The 23514-nt window shown below is 37.9% G+C and overlaps 1 protein-coding gene across 10 annotated transcripts in view; it reads right to left on the minus strand.

Moving 5' to 3' along the window:
• Window positions 1-23514, minus strand: part of BNC2 (basonuclin zinc finger protein 2) — a 355747-nt gene that overhangs the window by 36037 nt on the left and 296196 nt on the right. For 9 of the 10 annotated variants that reach the window (XM_065046180.1, XM_021288801.2, XM_021288805.2 and 6 more), the window contains one exon: window positions 16700-18666. In XM_065046180.1, coding sequence (XP_064902252.1) covers window positions 16700-18666 — 1967 coding nt within the window. Of the gene's footprint in view, window positions 1-4550; window positions 4595-16699; window positions 18667-23514 lie in introns of all 10 variants that reach the window. The other variant, XM_065046181.1, reaches the window with a different exon arrangement.

The following is a 23514-nucleotide window of genomic DNA, read 5'->3' on the forward strand; positions in this document are numbered from 1 at the left end:
TTAAGAATACTGTGTCCTGAAGCTACTAGCAACACACATTTCCAATAGCTGAACAATCATTCAGACAGGAGCGAAGTAAAAGTAGGTTTTCATAGACATACCAGCCTAGAGTGCTTGGAGCCTGACCCTGCACCCCTTTCCCGTCCGCTACACAAGTAAACGCAGCATTGCGTCCTGAGTACCCTGTGCACACTGCTGCCTGAACAGTGCCCAACATAAAGACAACGTTTCTCAGGGCTGACAGTAGCATTCCCAAGGTTTCTTTGGGAAAAGATGACAAGGGAATTCTGTGTAGGAGGAGCACACCCATGTATGTAAGGATGGCTACAAATAATGAATCCATAAGCAAAAAAAAAAAAAAAAGAAGTATTAAGGAAAGAAGGGTATGGATAAAGGCAGAAAAGAAAGAGAAGCATTACAGACAGGGAAGTTTAAGAAGGGAGATATTCCGGGAGAAGGCAAGCACTGGCAACTGTCAAATAAAATAGGGTCGAGTTTAGTGGCAGAAATGAAGCAGGATTTGCTATGAAGCTATGAAGACTATTGTTCAGGTGGAAAGTCAGAATATGTGGACAGCAACATGTAGTCTGACCTAGGAGCTGCAAACAGCAGTCAGAGAGACATGAGTAGAAAAAACGAGCATTACAAATATTGGCCAAGCCCATACTATCTTTTGTCTTGATAACCTTAACTATTTCTTTGCTCCTGTCATGCAGTGCTGATGTTCCTTGCCTTTTCTCTTGGAAAATGTCCTCATCTAGTCATCTGAAATTGCTCCAGCAGTTCCCAGGCCATTTTCTCCATACCAAACTGAAGTATTTGATCCCAGTCCAACTCTTTCTCCCCTGCTTTATCACTCCCAAACCCTAGCAAGTCCTCTACCAGCCACCTTGTCACCTGTTCATCTGCTCCTCCAATGACACCTACAGTTTCTTGCTTCAGCTCTCCTGTTTGCTGATGTGATTTACAGTGCCGCTACCCCTTCCTCCTCTGAATACTGCTCCCAGGTAGGTGACAACAACGTTCTCTGCGTAAGCTGAAGAACAGCTTGGGCAGAGTGATTTATGCCGGTGCATGAACAATGCCATCAAACAGGCGGAAAAACTCAAAGCAAGATATGTCAAAACCAGCTAAGCTTCCAGTTGTTGTGGCTCCATTATTCCTCATACCCAGCCTAGCTAATTTAAGGCCATATCTGGTGTTCTTTGCACTGCAGTTGCTGGTGTATCTGCAAGGAAAAAAAACCTTGAAGAAGCTAAATGAATGGCAGAGGTATATGTATGTATAAAAAACATAAAATATTTGACCTAATAGAATCCTTTTAATTACTCCAGACTTCTTAGACTGCTTATTTTTACATCAGCTACCAAAATGAGATTTTATCCTGGCAAGGGAAATATTGTGTAAAGACAACACATGAACAAAATCTTCCAGGCAGAAATACAAGGTCAAAAGAGCTTAAATAAAGGCATATCTCACTCAGCTTCAGTTACAAGATCTACCCCATCCTAGGCAACAAGGGATGGTGAAGAGGGTTAGTTCCGAGAATTTAATATTCTATGTGTACTAAAGAATTCCCAAACATCTGTTTAGCTCTGTACTACATGTCATGTACCCTTAAAAATGAGGAGAGTATTTTTCCAAGATGCTTCGACATGTAGCTTGTTGTGGCAAGGAAGTTTTAGCAAAATCTGATTTATTTTCAGAGGCCTGTTTTTTCCACACAATTAACATTCATCTTTCAAATTACTATTCATGAATTAGACACACAGTGGGGCAAAAGTGTGTGAAATGTCCTCATCAGAGTGAATTCAGCCTTCTGAATTCAATGATCTTAGGAATGCATCAGTGGTGCTGTAAGGATGATAATGACAATGATGATACACCTGAAATCTGTGGTTGTGGCGAAGTGGCAAGTGTATCTCACCTTCCAGTTCACCACTGCCCTTTCAGACAGGAGTGCAATGCAGAGTGCTACAGCAGCTACAGAAGCTCTCTGACTGTGGGCATGATGCCACTGCTGCTATTATTTTCCCTTGTTCATGAAAGTACTCTTCTGTGACTAGAATTCATTGTCAGTTCCACCCCACCTACAACTAGCAAGCTCCTCTAGTGAGAGACACACTAAGCATCAACAGAAGAAACTGGATTATCAGCCTAGGAAATACGGTCAATTAAATATACATGCCATTTACACAGCTTATAAATCCAAACCAAGTTCTCTTCAGTAGTTTCTTTCTACACTTGTCAATGAATCTGATTTTGTTAATTTACCATCCATTTGTTGGAAAGAAAAATGAAAGAGACACTTTATTTTACTTTGTTTTTATTTAGTCAATCTTTTTGAAGTAGTGAGGAGGAATTTATCAGAGACTAGAATTTGTCCTGGCATAGAAATTGGCATAAATTCTACTCATGACCCAACACCAGTTTTGGATGCACCCATGGCTGCAGTCCTATCTGCACTAGGACAAACCTCACATTTGATGCACAGAGCAGAGTTAGGGTTTTTGGATGATAAAGAGTACTCTGCTTATTTAAATTAAAGTATTATACAGAGCACAAAACCAACTGCATGACAAATTGGGTTGTGTTGTTCATAGTCTGGGGCAAGGCAGGTTGTTGAAAGTGAAACAAAAAGCATAATTTCCTTAATTATTTAGCAAGACAAAAATATTATTACACTTAAATACTAAGGAGAGAGAGAAAAAGAGAGTAAGAATAATACAGCAGTATAATTGTTAGGGAAACCCATTAAGGACTAAAGAAACCCATTTTCAAGTCCCTGATGCAGCCAGACAGAAAGGCCAAACCAACCAATGTCCCAGTTAAATGTGCTGGTTATTGGCCCCTTCATCCTCCTTGGTTGACTGTGACAATGTGCCCTTATGAAAATCTCAACCGTCAAAGCCCACTGTATCGTTCATTAACATTCTGAAATTAATATTTTCAACATTTTGAGTCGTGTCCTGTCACATCCTTTCTTCCTGAGTTTCCAAATAAAACAATATCCCAATCTCCTATATGTCAAATGTTCTCAAAATGCATTTTCTTGCAAAAACACAGTTTGCCAAAATGATACACCCCCAGCCTTATAATTTTAACACTGCAAAGAAATCACAGACAGCAGTTCAACAGCAGGGGCCATCACTCTTTTGGCAGCATTGCTTTAAGATACAAGTGATCCCAACAGCAAGTAATACAACAAAATTATATTTGGAGCCTTAATGCATTAAAAGTCAACATTAAATTATTTTCTATTCAATTCTGTTATTTCCAAGTAATAGTAGATCTTTGATGGTGGTGGTTTTGGTTGGTGTTTTGTGTGTTTCAAAGAAGACAGAAGCTAATACTGGGTTAGAAAACCTGAAACCACACCATCTTCAGCAGTTTGAAGAAGGTTCTGTTACAAAATCAGAGGCGAGGACACATTTGTCCAGTGACTTATGTACACATTGGCCAGCTTCTTATTAAAGCTGGATATCAAAGTAAGCGCCCAGGTTGCACAGGCCCCCTAGAAGCTATCCTCCTGCCATACTTAGTTTAAAACCATGCTCTGTCAACCCGGTTTCAAATATCATAAACAATTAAACTTTCATTATTTCTCCCATGAGATATTTTCCACACCTATATTCAGCTCAGTATGCAGCCTAAGTTTTTACATATAATGAAATAGTAAAGCGAAGTTGTCTTTGTTTGTCTTCACCTCAAAGGCTGTCAACTAAGATTTATGGTTTTGTTTAAGAATCTTACATGACTTTAATCGCTAATGCTATTTGCTAATGCAGTAAAGTATAGTGGTCTTACCTCAATTTCATGTTCCTTTCCTGCTTATTTAAGCCTGAAACTCACAGAATGGCTCAAAATATGTGAACATAACAGAAAATAAGCTCAGAATTTTATGCTTTCTTAGAATCTCTGCAGACTGAAAGTGCTGAGTTTCATGCAGCTAAAATCAAAGAACCAGAAAGTAAGACTCTGGCTAAATATAACAGTGTACATATTTATGAGAAAAGATATGGCCTTAATTCTGATATTTCTTCAAGAAGGAATCAGCAATAATTCCCCCAATTTACTTAAGAGAATCAACAATAAAACAGTTCCTGGAATTTAATTAGTAATGTAAACTGTTAAAGAAATTATTTTCTCAGTTACTCTTCTAATTTTGCCACTCTCTCAGCAGTCTTTGATACAGGTTTTGTTTGGTTTTGTTTTGTTTTTTTCAATTAAAAAGAAAAAAAAAATCCATAAAACTAAGTGAAGATAATAAAGGTTTGAAATCCTGATCTGACCTACATTATAAAATTCACATTTATCTGAAGAGGGACAAGGTTTCAGTCTGCACGCTAGTGCTTCTGTGTATCTAATAATGTTTAATTTGCCTCTAAATGTGAGGAGAAAAGTAGGAATAGGGCCTAGACTTCAGAACAATGAGTGAAGGCAAAATACTATACTATCCAATGATACCAGCGCATTTCTACACAAACAGTTTGGCTAATAAACATCAGTTCTTGAGGCTTTAAATTGCATAGAATCTGAAAAATATTAACCTTTCATAGGAAGAAAATCCAAAAGGTAAAATACACTTCAGCACCTATTAAAAAAAGTAAAAAAACAGTGCTTATTAAATGCAGGAAATAAAGGACAAGCAAGTTCTTGCAAATTAAAGATGTGGAGCCCAGTCATTTCAATCCCTTTCAATATGAAACAAATCACTCACACTGGTCACGAAGACAGCTCCCTCTACACTCAAATTATTCACTTGAAGATAAGCTCCCATCAAACTCTTTAGGGGTTTAACTAATTTACTGCACAGATACGGCACGTCTGTTGTAATAACAGGTAGGATGTATTGGGGTCGACCATTTATCAGAATTAGACTTCTTTTTTCAGTTCGCAGTGAATTATGCTGCCTACACTGCTCCTCTTTCTCAGAGCTTCCCATCCCCTTACGGCCCCTAATGTGGCAGGCAAACAAAATTGACAGTCTCATCTTGTCAACAAGGGGTGATTCTCCTGAGAAGCCATTTAACTTTGCAGAGGAAGCAATGTATTAATGTGCCTGTCCCAGGAATGTTAATCATCTTCAAGCTCCCTCTAACTTTGACATGAACGAAATCACCAAATTTGTTTACTAAATGAATCGTAATATGCTAATAAGAGAGCATGACATACACGGTAAAGCCAAACAGATGGTTTGTTTACTCCACTTCGCAACTTTATAAATGTTGTAACTCTGAAGATGTTAGTGAGAAATATTGGTTTGTTGGCAGTGGCAAACATGCCTTTTGCATACTTAATCCACAGTTACGAGTCAGAAAACAATTTGTCATCACGGTGGAATGCATAAAAAAATGTTAATGCCGAGATGGCATTTGGAGAGGCAGGATAGCTGACTGTGTGAGCACATACTCAGGTTCAATGTGGAAATGATATCTCATGGCAATATTTGCTACAAAATAATTTTTAATGTAAAATCTGATAGGTTCAGGATTCTTGAAAGGCCCAATAATCCAGTACATACCTGTTGAGGTGTTTAGTGAGACGGTCCTTATGGTGTGAACAGAATTATACTTTCACAACAGCTGTGTGTGCTCAGAAGCATCGAGGTTATGTCGCACTCTTAATATATTACTATTGTTGTCCATTAAAGATCAAATATATTACAAACAAAAAGCACAACCACTGGTGTACTTGCCAAAGTTACTCAGAAACGACCAAAATTGTGTTGCAACACTTCAACTTCTCACTTTACTAGCTGCCTGGAAGCAAAACAGACTCATTACAAAATAGCCAGCACTCTTGTCTAATATCCGGACTGGTTGAGAAAGTTTAGAATATGAAGATTTATCTGATGGAATTTTTCATAAGTGAACTAACTCAGTGTAGCAATGTTACATGCATGAGGAGGTCATATTACGTATGACAATGTCCTTCGATGGAAATTACAGGTGCTCAGCACCGTTGACAATCATCCAAATTGCCATAAGCTGTTTCTAAAAACCACACATGCTCTACGGAAAAGTTTATCCCTGTGCTGGCAATTCACGAGGCCCTGCACAGCAGTCATGCATTAGGACTCATCTCCCGTGTGTTGAATCATTTTGCTGGTCCTTCACACAAGGTGTATTTCCTTTTAAGAAGTACTGAGGCAACATCCAGGTAGAACCTGTTGCCAAACTGCATGAATTAACTTTTTTTTTTTCCCCAAACCTAAATCATTTAAATATTACATGATCCAAGTTTTGTAATTGGAAGTTTTCATCCTTCATTGCATTTTACTGTTACAACAACCATGTAAAATGTGATAATTTTGCAAGATTTTATGCAAACGGTCCCTTCAGTTCAGCATCCCACTCAGGAATTCTACTGAGTTTCAAGTTTCAGTAAATGCAAAAAAGATAAAACTCAGAACATGTAGCTTCCCCCAATTCTGCTTTGAAACCAAGCAACACATTATCTCATTATTTGCTTAGAAGGCTCATAGACTCTTTACTGATTGCATTATAAGTTCAAATTCATGTTAAACCCTCAGATCCAGGGATAGTTTTGTAGGATTTCACATTCCATAGCAAATATGTAAACCATTTATTTTGGTCACAATGCAATGGTAATCCTCATTCTCACTGCTTTGTTTGTCTAAAAATGCTGGTTTTATTTATACAATAGCAGAGGAGCAATAAAACCAAATACGATGTGGCACTTCAACAGGATTCCTCTATTAGTAATTTTACATTACTAAATAAGTACCCCTTTCAGGTCAACTGATAGCTGATTATCCTATAACCTCCCTTCACTGACTCCCCAACTCCTCAGTAATTTCAATCCTCTGAGATTCTTCCATACATACTATTGTCAGCGGTTATTAAATTCTCAACTTTTTACCCATCCACCAGAGACTGTGCAAAGATATCTAAGGGAAGTATGAGTTCAGCTTGCTGTCCAAGGATTATTTTGGAAGAAACATTAGCGGCTGTCCCAGCCTGGCGCTTATATCTCATTTGAAACATCTACTCATTCCTGACCAACAAAGAAAATTTCAATAAAGTACTTTTACTGGTTTAACAGCAGTGAGCTCCTGGGATTGTCAAAGTGCTCAGTCTTTTCCGAGGAGAGAAGGAATCAGCAGCTCAAATATAATTAACCTTCCATTCTCGATGCAAACTGCCACGCACAGGAGCTCTGCAGTCTATTAGTGAAGTTATAACGGCCAACAGGCAGAGGCAAAATTGGTCAAAAAGTTGGCTGCTGCTGTCATATTTTTAGAATTATGATTAATGACACTAATAATGCGGATGATTACTGATATGTGTATCTCCTGCAGTTTATCATATTGCACTGGCTGCCTACGTCCACAATAAACATGATGCTATCATTTACCTCTTTATTGAAGGCAATCCTTCTCTTGAAGGAGCACATTCTAATTACTTTGTAATGTTTTATGTCTTAAACATTTTGCAGCTCTGGACCTTGCCAACTGCTTCATGTCTACCATTGATTAATTACAGAATGTTTAATCAAAATTTAGAACGTGATTCAGTCATTTATGAGCGTGCTGCAGTGCCAAGATAGTTAGGCTGCCGTCCCAAGCTTGGAGAGTGCTGGGTTCAAAATTAAATCCCAGAAATGTGGAAGATGCCAAAGATTTTACCTTGAGTGATTTGAGTTTAAAATCCTACTTTGGTTGATGAATGACAGGCACCCATCCAAAATGAGAAGGCTTTCTTGTGGATGTATGTGTACTTGCATGTTCCTTTATTTTTTTTCTTTAAATATCTTCATTTTTCCCTTTATGCCATTGTTGCTGCTGTTGCTTCTCAGCTCCTTTACAAGCCTTCCCTGCTGCTAGAGCTCTTGCAAACACCAGTCAAGAGAGTGTAGTTTTGAAGTGGTTAAACAAGTGAAAAATAATTTGCAGGGACAAATACATAAGTTTTTTTTTTAATGTGGATTTTTATGGTACTGTCATACAACCATTCACCGTTGAAGTTAAGTGTTTTTTTAATACCATTACTGAACTGCTGAAATGGATGCTAATATAGCTTGGAGTGCTAATGTCAAATCCTGGTAATAAAAAAGACAGACTGCTGAATGAAATAATTTCGAGTAAAAAATAGAACAAAAGTGCTCTCACTCTCGCTCTCCACTTTTATTGAATTGGGACTGACTGAGCCAATTGCTTTAGAAGTCTGTAAAACACAATTACTAGTGAGCTGACTGACCCAGCAGTGCCCCTTCTGTGACAGAACATACTAAAAAGGCTGCAGAATTAGTGCTGCTCCCCTATCTGGCTATCAGACCTGAGAGACGTCCAGTGCAGGATCTATTACCCCTCCTGCCTCCTCCCCTCATGAAATCTTGATTCTCAGTCTTGCATAATATATCATCTGTGTGCATCTTCTCGAAACAAGGGCTCATTTACCTTTTCTGAGGAGGAATCCGAATTCTCTTTCTATCCATTGTATTTTTAGATCTGTATCTACCAACACAGCTATATGTAAGGCTTTCTTTCGGTACATGCATCCACAGACACACACACACATATACATGTTTGGGCTATTTTTATTTCCACTTTTTGTGTGTTAAATACAAAAATACAACATAAGATTTATGGACATCAAAATTAACTATGTACCATTTGCATTTTCAGTTTTAAGTGGCTGAAGTGTAATTTTTTTTTTTTTTTTGAGTAACAAAGAGAAGGGGAGAGAGAGAAGGAAAGAGGGAAGAAGAGGGAGAGAATGGAAAAAATGTATTGAACTGGAAGCGGGAAACACTTTTGCCTAGTTAATAAAATAAGCAATAAAGTTTGTAAAGCACTAGAATCAAAATCAGTAACACTGGAAATAACAACTTATAAAACTTATAATTTCAGCTTATGTTTCAGACTCATATAGTTTGACAAGGACATACAATTTAGGACTTTTTTTTTTCCTTTCTCTTCCACAAAAGCAAAAACAAAGTGACAGCAAAAAATATCTTCTTATTACAATCCCATCCTTTCTTTGTCTCATCCCACTCTCCCCCATACAGAACAAACCACTTTACATTTATACACAAAGCCAACAAAGTCCTGCAATCCTTTCTATTTTTATGACAGTGTACATATTTGGCAAATGTAAAACTCTTTCATTTCTCTTCCGGGCCCATTTATATGAAGCTTGCAGGTGCCTTATGGCAAAAATGTTAAATTATTTCTTAGATCTTTTTAAGTAATGCTTTTTAGGGCAAGCTTAAATGCGAAATGAGCTCTTAATTAAAAAAAATGAAAAACAGGAAAAAAAAAAAGAAAAAGAAAAAAAGAAAAATCTTGCTTAGCATGAGGCAAACTGCACGTTTAAAAGATGTTGCCGGGAAGCAGGAAGAACTACTAAAAGCCTTAGATTTTCTTTAGAAGTGGTGGGCTCAAAACTTGTCAGGAAATATCCAGTGTTTGCCATTAAAAGGTCAACATGTGAAGAGCCATAAGTGGTATCACACCTGAGATATTCCTGTGTTACCCCAGGTCCCGACAGACTCTCTGAGGTACCTCTAGTGCCATTGGGAACGTTTTATGTGTGCCTGCTGGATGGGAATGAATGGTTTTGACAGTAGTACCTACAGCCTAATATAATGAATCCTGGTGCATGATGCATGGCACAGCTGGCCACCTTTTCTGAAGACAGGCAAAGGACAGAAGACCGTGGTACTACAGGTCAGGATGAAGCACTAGTGAAAAGCTGTGCACAGTGTCCTGCAGTGCACTTGCAGTGCCCACACAGTACATAGTCTATCCTTGGCACTGCCAAGTATTTAACTCCTTGATAACTCTGCATCTGTTCCTTCAAGATTACCCTGAGATGAGTAGTCAGCAGCCTGGTTATCTTTCCCCTTACCTGTTCCTAACTGCACAGTGTACTCTTGCAATCACAGTCTCTACTTTACAAATTTGCTATTATTCCCTTTCAGATTTGCTAACCACTAGCAACTTACACTACCATGAAAAGGTGTCCCAGATTTAGAGAAGGTGGGGTTTGAGTTTTTGTTTCTGCAGGGCTAATAAATTGCCAAATATTTTTGAGTAACATCTCTTTACTAATTTGTCTTTACTAAGACACATTCCTGCCTCACCTGTCTTCAGGCCAGTGCCCCAGACATTGGTGGCTACAGCAAAAGGCTCCCTGTAATTCATAGTCAATCTATCTGGGTCCACTAGCCAAGACCTATCTTATAAAAAAGTAAAGGAATAGGAAAACAAATGAGCTTTGTTTTGCTATACTGATCACCTGCCACGTAACTCTACTTTAAAAATCTGTTGACAACATCTACTTGTATCTAGACATACTGACAGGACTGGCACACAATTCTCCAAAACAGTGTTGTAGCTATTTGGAGTCATCCACAGCTGGTAATTTTTTCCCCGTCACTTATTTACTTATTTAGTCATTAATCTATTTATTTATTTATGTATTATTTGCTTGTGGGGTTTGGTTGGTTTGTTTTTATTTGGGGATTTTTGTTTGTTTGTTTTGGGTGGGGTGTGTTGGTTCTTGTTGCCGTGGGTTTTTTTCCTATATTGTTTCTAGGATTTACCTCACCAGTTTTCATGTAGGTAGATGTTTTGTTTACTCCACTTCCAAAAGACTCTAGGAAAGATGGGACGTTTCTGTATATGGGGAACAGCTTCACTTTTACTCAGATAAGTGGAAAATACTAAATTTTCTCCCATTCTCTGGAAAGAGTTTTGTCTCTTCCAGTTATTTCCTAGGAACCTAGGGGCAACCAGGATATTATGAATAAGCATTCCTGTTTCCAGTCCTGTCTTGCCAAATAATCTCTTCCACCAAACATAAAACACAGACAACGTGCACAGGAAAGCTGGACAAAAGAAATTAAACATCTACACTATTTGTCACAACCCATACCAGGGGAAAATATTATTGAATGCATGTTTTGCTTTTGGCTAGTATTTTCAGTGCTTCACTATGCATATCACCTATCTTAATTGTAGCATAGAAGTTTGTTTAAGTAAAATTGTCAGGTCACTGAAAAGTTCTGGACTTATTTTGTAGGTTCACACAAAAATGAGACTTCCTGGGCGGCATGACAATCAGTACTCTTGAAGTGATATAATTTTTGTGTTCCAAAAAAAGAACAAGACAATGACGGCAACAGACTGTTTTAAAAAAAACAACCACTACCTCTAACTCAAGCCCAAATCAAATGTATATGTGTAGTTGGAAAAGACCTCCCTCTGGGCCAGAGCAGATCCTGCACTCTTTACTCATGTAAGTAGCCTCCTTAGGGCTTGTTTTAATTTTTTTATCTTCTTTTAAATAAAATTTTAAAAATCTTATGAAGGAATTAGTTCTATGCATTCTAGTTTTAATTCTGCTTCTCTGTTCACATGGGTGAGTATGCAATATGACAGGCAGTCTGTGTTCAACACGACTACTCGTGGAAGCGGTTAGCTCTGTGTTAGGAGTGGCACAAAATGTTTCTTTATGATCCAGGTTCTCTTGGGTAAGGAAGAGTTATGTGAGCATTAGCAATGACACACATCTTAGTGACTCTGCGAGAGAAAACCTAATGGTTCATACAATTGTATTGGATATGCAGCTAGCCTCTTCATGAACTGCATCATGTCCAGAAACAGTAGTATAGGTGTAAATATGTTTATATTTTAAAAAACATATAAAATAGCCTTTTTGTCTCTTGACATATGGTTCATCAAACACCTAATGTCTTAAAACCTGATTTCCTTGTTCTTATTGGAGGACATTCAAGCTGTATATGACAAGGGAAATACAGTAATAGTTATCATGGACTGGTGTGAAATATTTTATTTCTTGGAGCTACCTGTTCCTAGAATTGAGTGCATTTATAGAAAACAATTTTATAAAAAGTTATCTGTAGAAGATTCCAGGCATAGTAGGATGATGAAAAAATGGGTGCTGTTGTCTCAAGGAGGTGATAATAGGAGGCAAGTAGCAGCTTTCTCACATCTTCACTTCCCTTGATAATGTATGCAGTGGCTCATCATAGGTAACTGATGTTAATTTATTCAAGCACACCTGTACAGGGCTGAAATTCAGGTAACCAGACAAAAAGTATGTCTCTGCTTTTTCAGTACAGCTACCCAGAGGCCTGTATCTGCACAAATTTAGTTCTGGAGACATCAGCAGGTTTTAATAAACCACCTACAGATGTCTTTCTCCATACAAATCAAGGAGTTTACATGTTTAAATCTGGACTGATTTAACTAGCAATCAAGTGGCATGATCACACTTGGCACCAATAGCTGCCTCATATTTATTTATAAGTCACCCTGAGCAGATATTATTTTGTTTTTAAATTTATTCGTGGGGCTCAATCACCCTTACCATCTTGTGGAACACATACACACACACATACACGCTCAGTTCATGAGAAAATTTAAAGACAGACCTGTGCAATTAATAGTCCTGCTTTAGTAGCAGAAAGACAAAGTGAAAAGTTCTTGCTTTGTTTCTCTGAAGAGGTACCACTGAGAATTACTTTATTTTGTATACATTGACAGAAAGGAAAATGTAGTAATGTATTGTTATTAATGCTGTATCTTAGCTTAAGAAATACAGATTTTAATAGTACCATTACTGAGGTGAAATGGGGCTTTAGCATGCACTAAGGATGACAGAGAAGATGGCTGTATTTCTCCTCCAGATCTCACAGCAGCTTCTCAACAAGACTTACTGAAGGCAGAAGGCCCACCTGCCTCCTATTTCATCAGTGGTTTTGACCACAAAATTCTTGGCTCTTAAAGGTGAGAGCCACAAATGAAGGCAACTACTCTAAGCTTCACCTTTCAGACCTTCACCTCTGCATGTTCCCTCCAACATAGACTCTTAGATGAAACTTCGGCATTGCTGTCGTCTTTGGACAGGAAATGACTGCAGCCTCCTTCCATCCTCACGTCTCATCCACAGGTCAGGATCATTCCCTGAACAGCTGTACCTCAGTCCTAGCTTCAGGGACCAACCACATCTCTCTCTTTGTAAGGCAAAGTCAGAATCTGCTGAGGTGAGACTCACAGATGAGGCTGTGAAGCAGATCCCAAGGGAATCTAACCACTGGGACCGCAGACCTTTTCTCCTCACTCACAGGACAGACCTTTTCTGAGTCCAGAGAGAATTCACTTTGCAAGGATACCTCTATCAATTCAAGAGCACACTTCTCAGATGAATTTATCTTGTTCCTCTCTCTCTTTTCCACCTAAAAAAATTATTTAGAAAGATGTCTTTTTGATCAAAAGGAGACTTATGACACTGCTCCTGACCACTGACATAATTTTTAAGATGGTCTCTTTTCTTTTTTCTCTCCATTGCCTTCTTGCAACAAGATGTAGCCTGAACATCTTGCCTTTAGAAGAAAAGACATCTCAAGTAAGTACAGAAACAGAAATGGATAAACAGCTTATTCAGGGCGTGGCTGGCAAAGGATGGAAGAAAAAGTAGTTTTCAGAAATGTAGCGCTTCCAGGAAAATAAATATAGAAAGAGTTATCTGTTGGGGGAAAAGATCAAAGATATAGCTATGTATAACATTGATTTGATGAGTGATGTTACTTGTAGCTCACAAAGTGATGAAAAAATGGCATTTTTAAATGTAGGCTCAGTGGAGCTTGACTATTCAACAGCAATACTGCCTAATTTTCAGAATGGAGAATGGAATTACTGGGTCATTGGTGGTAAGGGCCAGGACTTTGCTTTGCTCCCCTCTCCAGTTAGTCAAAGATTATGTTACTTACAACACATACTTTTTATAACGTGTCCAAAGTGGAACACCAATACCTTACAAATATTATTCAAGATTTATTATTGTGTGCTTTAGGTAGCTATTTCTTATTTCTTCTACAGTAATTAATAGAAAAATGCTTCTGAGCTCATAAGTGAAATTGATTTAAATGGATGAAAGAAGTTCTTACTTTGAAATACTATTAATTTAGTTACCCACTTATCTTTGAGGTGCTCTCTATAATTTGAAGAGGTAGAAATTGTATACTTAGGTAACGACTCTAAAATAAGTGTATAAATTCAAAAGGCATATCAACAAAAAATAAAAACAAATTGAATAGAAAAATCTTTAGGGCAATTAAACAGTCTGAAAAAAAAAAAAAAAAAAGAGATAATACATTAATTTAACTTTCATGTCCTAACTCTATTTAGAAAAAAAAAACTTTTTTTTTTTTAAGAAGCAATAAATTTTACGAAGAAATAATATTTAAAACATTTGTTTCATTAAGGCTTTCATCCACTTTCTGCTATATGCTGTACATATACTTTCATTTCTGCACATTCCTAGACGTAGCACTTCTGGGTGAGAAGGCATAACCCTGCAGGAGTTTTGAAAATGTTCTCACTCAAGTATCTGAAAGAGCTATCAAGAACCATGAGAGTATTGCTTGGTTCTTTCAAGGCATTTCCAGACAAGAGTTGCAAACCAGGAGGGGGATGAGCTTACAAAAAGTCTCAATGAGCACACAAATTGTGCCACATCTTTTAATTTTCCGAAGGGCATAACCTCTCTTAAATCTTTGCAATTAAAAGATATGCCTATGAATTTCTTTTGCCCTGAGTGCAACACATAATGGAAACATATGTTTCTAGTGGAAAGATATGAAAAGGTGGTTTTCTGCCTCACACAACTCAAAATGATATGTAAATAATAACATATTTAAATATGCAGCCTGCATTTTAAGTTCCTGAATCAAATTTTTATTTTATGGCTTGTTTTCAATAAGCTTAATAAGAGTATTCTACACAGTTCATAGAATATTTTCAAACTGCGCCCTTTTTTCATGGTCTTGTCTCAGAAATATTTGGCTTATGTCATCACACTCATCTCTTTCTTAGAACATATACATCCTTACTACGCTAAGTTTAGTATTAGCACAATCTATCAATGGATTCCTGCAGAAATGTAATACATAGCAAAAAGTTCCAAATCCTAAAGCTAGCCACTTCTTACTTCACATGCTGAATGCAAAGCTGTTTTGCTTACTACAAGGGACTTCTCATAAATCACTTGAAACAGACAAACCAAGCCAAAACCTGTGCAACTGCAGGAACTGAAATAGCTTGCATGTATCTAAATTCAGCATAGATTACACCACTGACTCACATGCTTCCCTTGTCAAGCTCATCCCATAAAAGTTATCGGAATACCCCAAGAAGGGAGCCATAATTTAGTTTTACCTGCTTCATGTTTACTGATTTCATCCTACTGAAATGCAAACTTTCTGCATTGTTTTTCTTACTGTTTTGAACTTGCCTTTCTATATGTACTCCTATTTTTCTCTTTAGTGGATTTCATAAACAGTAACAGAGGACATGAGATATTTGGGGACTGGACTCTCCATCAAAATAGTGATTTTTGGCTCCTCAGTATCCTCAACATTGACTTGCTTTCATTTTATATGACATGATATATTGACTTTCAAAGCACATCAATTTCAATGAAAAGGAAAAAAAAATAGGAGCTGTGTGTGAAATGTTTAGCTAGGTTTAATTTCCTTCCTGTCTGCTGAATTTTTACAACATAATGAAAAAAATATGAAACACAAGTAAAAGAAGAGACAACCCAATCTCACCATCACTCCATGAACCAGAAAGATTTTGTTATGTGACAATATGATCATAATCACATGCGAGAGCTTTTATCCAGAAGTATGAAACAACTGTGTTATCCTACCACCTCAACAAATTCCTTTTATATTACATTTTCCTCAGGAATCAAAAAATACAGTGTATATAAAAAACAAAACAAAACGAAACCAAAACCAAAAACCAAACAAAAACCCCCCTGAGTTTAAGGACCAGCTGCTTCTGTTTAAGCCAAACTGTTTCAGTATTGATGCAGCATAGCTAGGGCATGATGTCATCTGAAGGGCCATCAGAATATACCCTGGCTGATCTTGAAAATATGTAGGGGGTCTAGCCTCTCCTCTCTGAGTGTGCATAATTCCCATCTGTAGGGAAGGGAGTTGCTCACATGCAGAAAAGAAGATAAAGTAGATTAAATGACCATAGTGGATAGAGAGGTGTTTGAATTCTAATAAAGAATGAAACAACTGTTTTCTTAATATTTACTTGTGCTTGCTAAAACATAGCAGCTAGTTTAAAAAATGGAAGAGAAGAAAGACTAGTCTTCTAATGCTTCCTGTTTGCTTTTATATGACCCTATGGGGATAGAAATAATTCTTTTATTCCAGTCCTTCCGTTCTCTCTCTCCATCCATTCATCCAACCGTCCATCTGCCCCTTCCCTTCCTTCCTCATTCTATGGTTTGATATGCATGCATGGAGATATTTGCAAAGGATATAATTTACTATATATTTAATAGAAGCTTTTCTTGTTTTAAAAGCTACAGGGAAAAGAAAATAAATGTAATAAAAGCTGCAGCTTATAAACAGAAGTACAATACACATGTTCACAGGCACACAGAAAGAATAATGACATTTATTATCTAGCCAGTCCCTTAAAAGGATGGCACAATATATAGTGTTCTGAATGCCAAGCAACAATGAAAATCTTAAAGTGATAAAACTCTACCAATGTCATGGGAACACGATTGTCACTTGTCATTAGTGTGCATCTCTCTATTTCTTCATATATCCTAAACTGCCTATTCTTACATAATTCAACACATTTAATAATGTAGAAAATCAATTAATATTTACTGACCTGTCTCTGCTTCTCCGTGATGGGAACGCAGCGTTACAGCCAGCCACTGTGCAGACATGCATCTCTTTTAAATGAACATTTCTGTAGTGAAGCTTCACACTGTAGGAACTCTTGAAACTTTTCTTGCACACATAGCAGATCTTGGGGTCTGGGCTGGAGCACATTTCGCCTTCTGGGGAGAACTTCTGAGGGCTGCTGTAGTTGAACGTGGAAGCAAAACTTTCATGAAGGGCAGCCATACTGGCACTGCCTCCATTGTACAGTCCATACTGGCTCATGTAGAACATATCATATGTAGGGTCTGTATACTCTTCCTTCACCTTAATGACATCCTGGTTGGAAGAGTCATTGTGGTTTTCATCTGGTCTGTCACCATGCATCATAGATTTTTCACCAGGTTCATGGAGGCGATCGTCACCTTCCATGGATTCCTCACACAATTTGGGCTCTGATGACTCTGACTCATTTTCATAGTCTCTCTCGTGCTCCTGGTCTTCTGATGTCATGCTGTCTGCCCTTCTTATGTCTGGTCTAGAAATGCACCTGCTTCTGTCACTTTTGGAGAAGTCTTTCACAGACAGGCCTGGGCTCATTTCCTCCTGAGAATGGCAGTGATTATCATGACCAATGTCGTTCACCATTGTGCTGCTGTCATTCACCTCTTCATCTTCATCATCAAACTCATCGGCAGTATCAATAACTTCCTTTTCAATTTTAACTGGCATGCTCGACTTCCTTGGCTTCTTCTTGGGGGCAAGGTCAGCATTAGGCTCTGGGGTAGGCATCAGCACTGAAGGTACTGATGACTCTGAAGGAGGAGGGGGATGCTGCTCCATGCCACTCACTGCTGGTATTATTGGACTGGTAGGGAGAGAGGTTGGAGGACTCACCATCTCTCCAGGAGCAAGTAAATTTCTGTAAAAAGGAGGAACAGGTTGGACAGTCTTTAAAGCTGGGAATACCAGCTGACTGGGAAGAGGGTTCTGTAGTACAGGATCTAGAGGGGGAGTGGTAAACCCCATTGGTGGGCGCCCAGGGCTTGTTAAAGTTAGGCTGGATTTTGTACTTGCTATGACTGGAGTGGCAGCACCTGATGTAGCACGAATTAGATCTTTGTCACGGTTATTCCTTAGCATAGGCATGTGGAGGCGGGGATTTGGGTTAGCACTGTGGCGATTGCGGCTTCTGAGAGAGCTGAAGACCATATTGCAGCCTTCAATAGTGCACCGGTGCTTGATTTTCAGGTGAACAGCATTGTAGTGGATTTTAAGAGTACCCTTGTCATAGAAAGTTTTGCCACATGCGTTGCAAAACACTCTTCCTTTCCTGGAGGCTGACCCCATTCTCCTCATTCTGTGAATGCGGAATGAGCTTTTAGTGTGTTCTGTTTTTGATAAATCATTGACAGGCGTAGGTGTCTGAACAGGAGAGACGCAGGCTGGCTCAGTTTTGGGCTCAACATTTGTGATGCTGGTCAAAGCATTCCTGCTGGATGTTTGCTCATTCTTGAAAGGTGTAGGGGAAACTTCAGACTCACTGCTCTCATTATACTCATTTTGGGTTGTAAGGCTTGGTTCACGGAGCCTCATTGCTGGCTGTTCCAGCAAGAGACCATTTGGAGGCAGCCCTAGCAGTGGAGCAGAAACAGGATTTATGTACTGGAATGGAAGTAGGAATGCAAGGCTATTCGGGATGTTTTCAAAATGATGAATGCTGGAAGGGTTGCTATTCTCCAGGTGAGCAAGGAGACTTGGGCTCCTGGTGCGATTATTGCTTTCAATAAAAGTCCTTATATCTGAATCTGTCTTTGAAGATGGCACAGCCACAGCCTGCCCTTCTTTTTCTTGAATTGCCATCAGCTCCACGATGGATTTGGTTTCTCCAAATCTCAGAAACTGCTGAAGGGTAATGATCTCTTCTTCCCTGGACATGATGGCCCAGCGGTCCAGCACCTTGCCTGCAGCATCCTAGAGGCCATATCAAAGAAACAACAAAGACAAACACAAAGAAAAAAAACTTATTGATTCTGCATAATTGTTGAATTCAATAGAAGTTGCTCTGCTGCCTGAACATGAAACACTAAGCTCAAAAAACAACATGCAAAGAGTGTTAATAGAACTCAACCAAAAAATGCAAACTTTCCAGCCATACAAACACAGTACTTAGAGTCACAGTCAGAGAAACAGATTGAGTTTAACAATGTCAGAGCAAACAACATGTTGGCCACAGGGCTCTGTGATCTAAAATGCTTTCAATACATTTATTTTAACAAGTGATCTGCGTACAATGCTACTGTTTGGCATACATTAGTGTAAAACATTAAATGTTGCTGTGCACTCCAATGTAAAATATAGAAAATTGTACTTTAGTTGCTATTAAATGGTGACATTGTAAGTAAAAGCTAAATAAATGCATTTGATAGATTTGTTTTATAAATATAATCAGATATAAGACTAAAGTCACTCATGGGCCATCTCACAAGAAATTCTGATGCAAGGCAAAGTCTTAAAAATAGCACATAACACTTGTACCTTATTCTTCTTTTTTTTTTTTTTCTCCATGACAGCAATACTGAAAAACATATTCATTATAAACTTGCATATAAACTTGCATCAAAAGAAATTGGGGCACTGGTTTTAAGCATAACTGGACTATAACTGGCAATTGATTCTAAGCTTGCAATCTTGGTATGGTTTAGATTTAAGAGATTACTTTTTTCAGCCTTGTTATAAATGACTGTTAAAAATATGTAAAAAGTAAGCATCTGATGGATGTAGATAGCATAAATGTGTAAAAATGTTGTCTCTTAACATTGCCTTCTGATAGCAAGGGAAAAATCCAGAGAGAATACACATCAGTAATCACTAGACTATCTGTTGTTAAATATACATTAAAAAGCATTTCACACTTTCATTTTTGCTAGTAAGCGTGAGATTTGCCTGGAGGTAGGACTTAAAAATTCTGCAATGTAATGTCAGGCAATCCATTCCAGCATGTATTGATAAAAACATATTAAAATACTTCTATAATGAATACATCATTTTATTGGCATCTTTCCTTTCGGGCAAATGCTGGACATAACTTCAGCAAAGTAACTATAACCAACAAGCACTGTTGCAGGCCATCAGAACAGAATTATTCCAGTGCTTCCTCATGCATTAAACAGGTCGAAAGCCTTGCAAGATATTCCACTGTACTGTCTCTGATCTTTTTAAATCTCGAATTCCAGCTTCAGAACCTTATCCGAACACTTTGGACTACCCACTATTGCAAAACCCACTAACTTTTGTTTGATTGAGAAGCCTGTAAATACCATTCTCTTTTCTCACTTCCCTTCAACCCCCAGTCTCATTTATTTACTTATCTTCAGGGGATTGATTCTTCTCTCACCTCACATTTTCTAGAGTAAATGTAATTTGCCTCAAATAGTAAAGCACATATTTATTTCATTACAGCTGATTTTATTATTGCGATTCTCATCTGTGTCACCTCTTTGCATACAAAGATAACGATGGAGGTGAATGCCACGTACGTTTTGGTACCTTACATGCAACTGTAAAACCTACAGGTTCCACCCATGACGATTCACTTACAAGACCATGCAACCCTCAATAGCAATTAATTATGGAAAATCTTACCCAGCTAAACCAGATATAAAGTCCCACAAACCATTTCTACGCAGAAGACATTCAGCATGTATTTACAGAGTGATGCATGAAACACTATGATGCAGGTTCTGTCTCTCATTTGCAGATTTATCAGGAAATGTCGCCGCCTTTGAACACCTTTAAGCACTGTGGACAGCTCTAATTTCTACACTCTCCCAGTTTTACCTGTCCGATGGAGCAGCATTTTACAAGCAGTTAGTGCTATGTAGTAGAAATCACCCAGAACATCAAAAACCCCATGCAATAACAAAACAACTGAAACAAAACTAAACTAAAATGGGGCAAAGTGTGGAAGAAAAAAAAACAACTAACACCACAAACAAACAGTTAAAGGACAGTTTCATATTATAAAACTCTAAGTTTATTTTTTTTTTTCCCATCAAACTAACTTCGGCTACTCCCCTGATGTGTGTGACCTAGAGCTTCTTACATATACCTCTCCTACAACTTCCAGACAACCATACTGGTTCTGCATTTGAGTAATTCCTCCCTGGAACTGCAAAACCAGACTTGGTTCAGATTTTGGTCTCCAGGACTTTGCTGTGACCTCTGACCCAATCTATACGCACACATGTCTAATCCCAAGCCACAAGTATTAACATAAGTTAATAACTTAACTCCTTTTAACTGTAACTTACATTGTTTGAAGATGGAAATAACGTTGTCTAATTTACACTGCTTGCATGTATTGAATTAGGATTCCTGTCTGCAGCCAGCTGCAGGCTGCTTTGTAATGTACTACTGGTAGTAATTTGTTTTGTTTTTACTTTAATTTGTTAATCACTCACAGGCTTATGTAACAGATGGATCCTTTACAAAAACAGCTATTTAAGTAAATAAAAACTAAATACAGCCAGGATGACAATAACTCATGAGAATAGTAGGTACAGAGCCTGTAGCAGACTCCCACACATCAGTGGGAGGTGGTACCAACACAACCCTTCACTCTGTAGCAGTGCACCCAGCACAGGTGGACATCGCCCAGATGCGGGGGCTCTTGGTGTGCTTTTGGGAAGTTATTCCACAGCTTAACTCAGAGAAGCTGGCAGTTGGCTACATGAGCTACCTCTCAATGAGATGCCACCAGCCTTTGTTTAATTTAGCTCAAGGATTTGCAATGAGGTGGGCCAGACCTTTAGCAGCTGCTAAGTCCCACTGATCACAGAAACTGGCAGTCGAGGGTGTGATTGTTATGGGGTTACCACCGGTGTCATAGAAACAGCAGGGAATCAGAAAGTTGCTCTTACATGATCCTTGCCTACTCCTACTAGTTAGTTATATCAAGCTAGATCTTGCTAGTTTTCAGTAAGAAGTTGCTTGGCTTTTTCCCCCCAGCAAAGCAACATTGCAGATACCTATATTTCACTGAAAACACACTACTTATGGATACTGTGTAGCATATGCCTCAATATTTACATAGTGATGGCTTTCCACAAATTCTTTAAAGTATGTATTATGCAAAACTAGATAAAGAGCGAATAGGAATGTCATTTTTTGATAAAACTTAAAATTAACAAAAAAAAATCAAACCATTATCCCTTTGAATTAAGCTATAACTGGCTAGGGATCTTTCTGTATATGGTAATACTTGATTAGAGGTTCAAGTCCTTTCTTACATGTAATCGATTTCTTGTTTCTTACAATCTCTCATGCTAAATTTTCTCCCCAAAGCCATTAAATCCTATCCACATTTAAATATTTCATGACAAAAGGTTCCAATTTATATTAGTTTTTTCAGCTTACAACTGATTAAACCAAGCCTCCTGTGACAATGTGTACAAGAAAGTCAGTGAGTATAAAGATACCACTGCAGGTTTACAGCTCTCAGCCAGGCAGTAGACAAGAAAGCCTAACCCATACAGCACACAGTGATCCTCTTGCTTCTTTGCCTTGTTTTTATTTTTGTTTTATTTTATATGTGTGGGTAGCTCTCTCACAATTTCAGATGAAGAAAATCTTTCAATCTCTAAATCATATTAAATTAACCTCCAAGGATACAAGACACAACCTTGAATCTTTTGCTAACTCCGCACACAAACTTGACTCCATTATTTGTATAGACATGGACTCATATACACACATACTGCATTAGATCTATAAAGTGATGTCATGGTTAATCACCCTGAACTTGCCTCCTCATTTTGCTGACCGTATGCTAGGAAGAGATGTGTCAGAATATGTTAGGGTACATCTTGTCTTAAACTTCTGGGTCAGACAGAACAAGTGATGGGTGTCAAGATGATTATCTCGAGTGACACAAACAGGCTACAACAGAAGATGGATACAAAGATCACTCTAATTTTTAGAACCTTAATTGGGTAGGATTTCCTCATTTCCTAAGGGCCTTCAGGCTTTACAAATTTCAAGCTTTCAATTCAGCTTTAAAACCTTCCATTTTAAAAACTGCCTATTTAGAAAATAAGAACAGCCTACACAATACACTATACACTACTATACACTATAAAGATCCTCATTTTTTCCTGTGCCTGCATTACCTGCAGGTAATTTTGTATGTCTACACTCACACAGACACATGTATGTACATACACACACACACCACAGACTTTTTACAGTTTTATTTTATCTTGCTGATTAATGTCCTGGCATAGGCAAAATGTATATATATACAGCTGGATGAACACATAGTGAGAGATGATTATACAAGAGTTGAGATAAATACAAGGGTTAAAAAAATAAAATAACTTCTTAAACAAGCCTTACGTTCTGGGAAGCAGTCAAGAATTATTTTGGGGCACTGCTGTGAAAACTTCTGAGAACCAGTGAAAGTTATATGGAAAAACACATTGCTAGCCTTTATATTTTAGCAAGTTTGCAGATGCACCATAAACTGCCACTTTTGTTGCATATTGACTAAGTTTCTGTTACAAAATATTACATAGATACATGTTTGATTAAATAATTAAGCAAGCCTGGTGTTTATCACAAACCTTTCTTTTATAAGCCCTTCCTAAAGAGCTATCTATTTTCTAGCTGATCTGAAAGAAACATTTTAAGTGCAGCTCTAACAATTGAAAAGCACACAAAGATATTAATTTGGTCATACTATAATTGCAGAGGATGGTTTTAATTAGGGTGTAGACAGAAAAAAATAAAATCAACATTTGTTTCTAATAAAGAAAAGCCTAC

The sequence above is a fragment of the Columba livia genome, chromosome Z (genome assembly GCF_036013475.1).
Source record: "Columba livia isolate bColLiv1 breed racing homer chromosome Z, bColLiv1.pat.W.v2, whole genome shotgun sequence".
Taxonomy (NCBI): Eukaryota; Metazoa; Chordata; class Aves; order Columbiformes; family Columbidae; genus Columba; species Columba livia.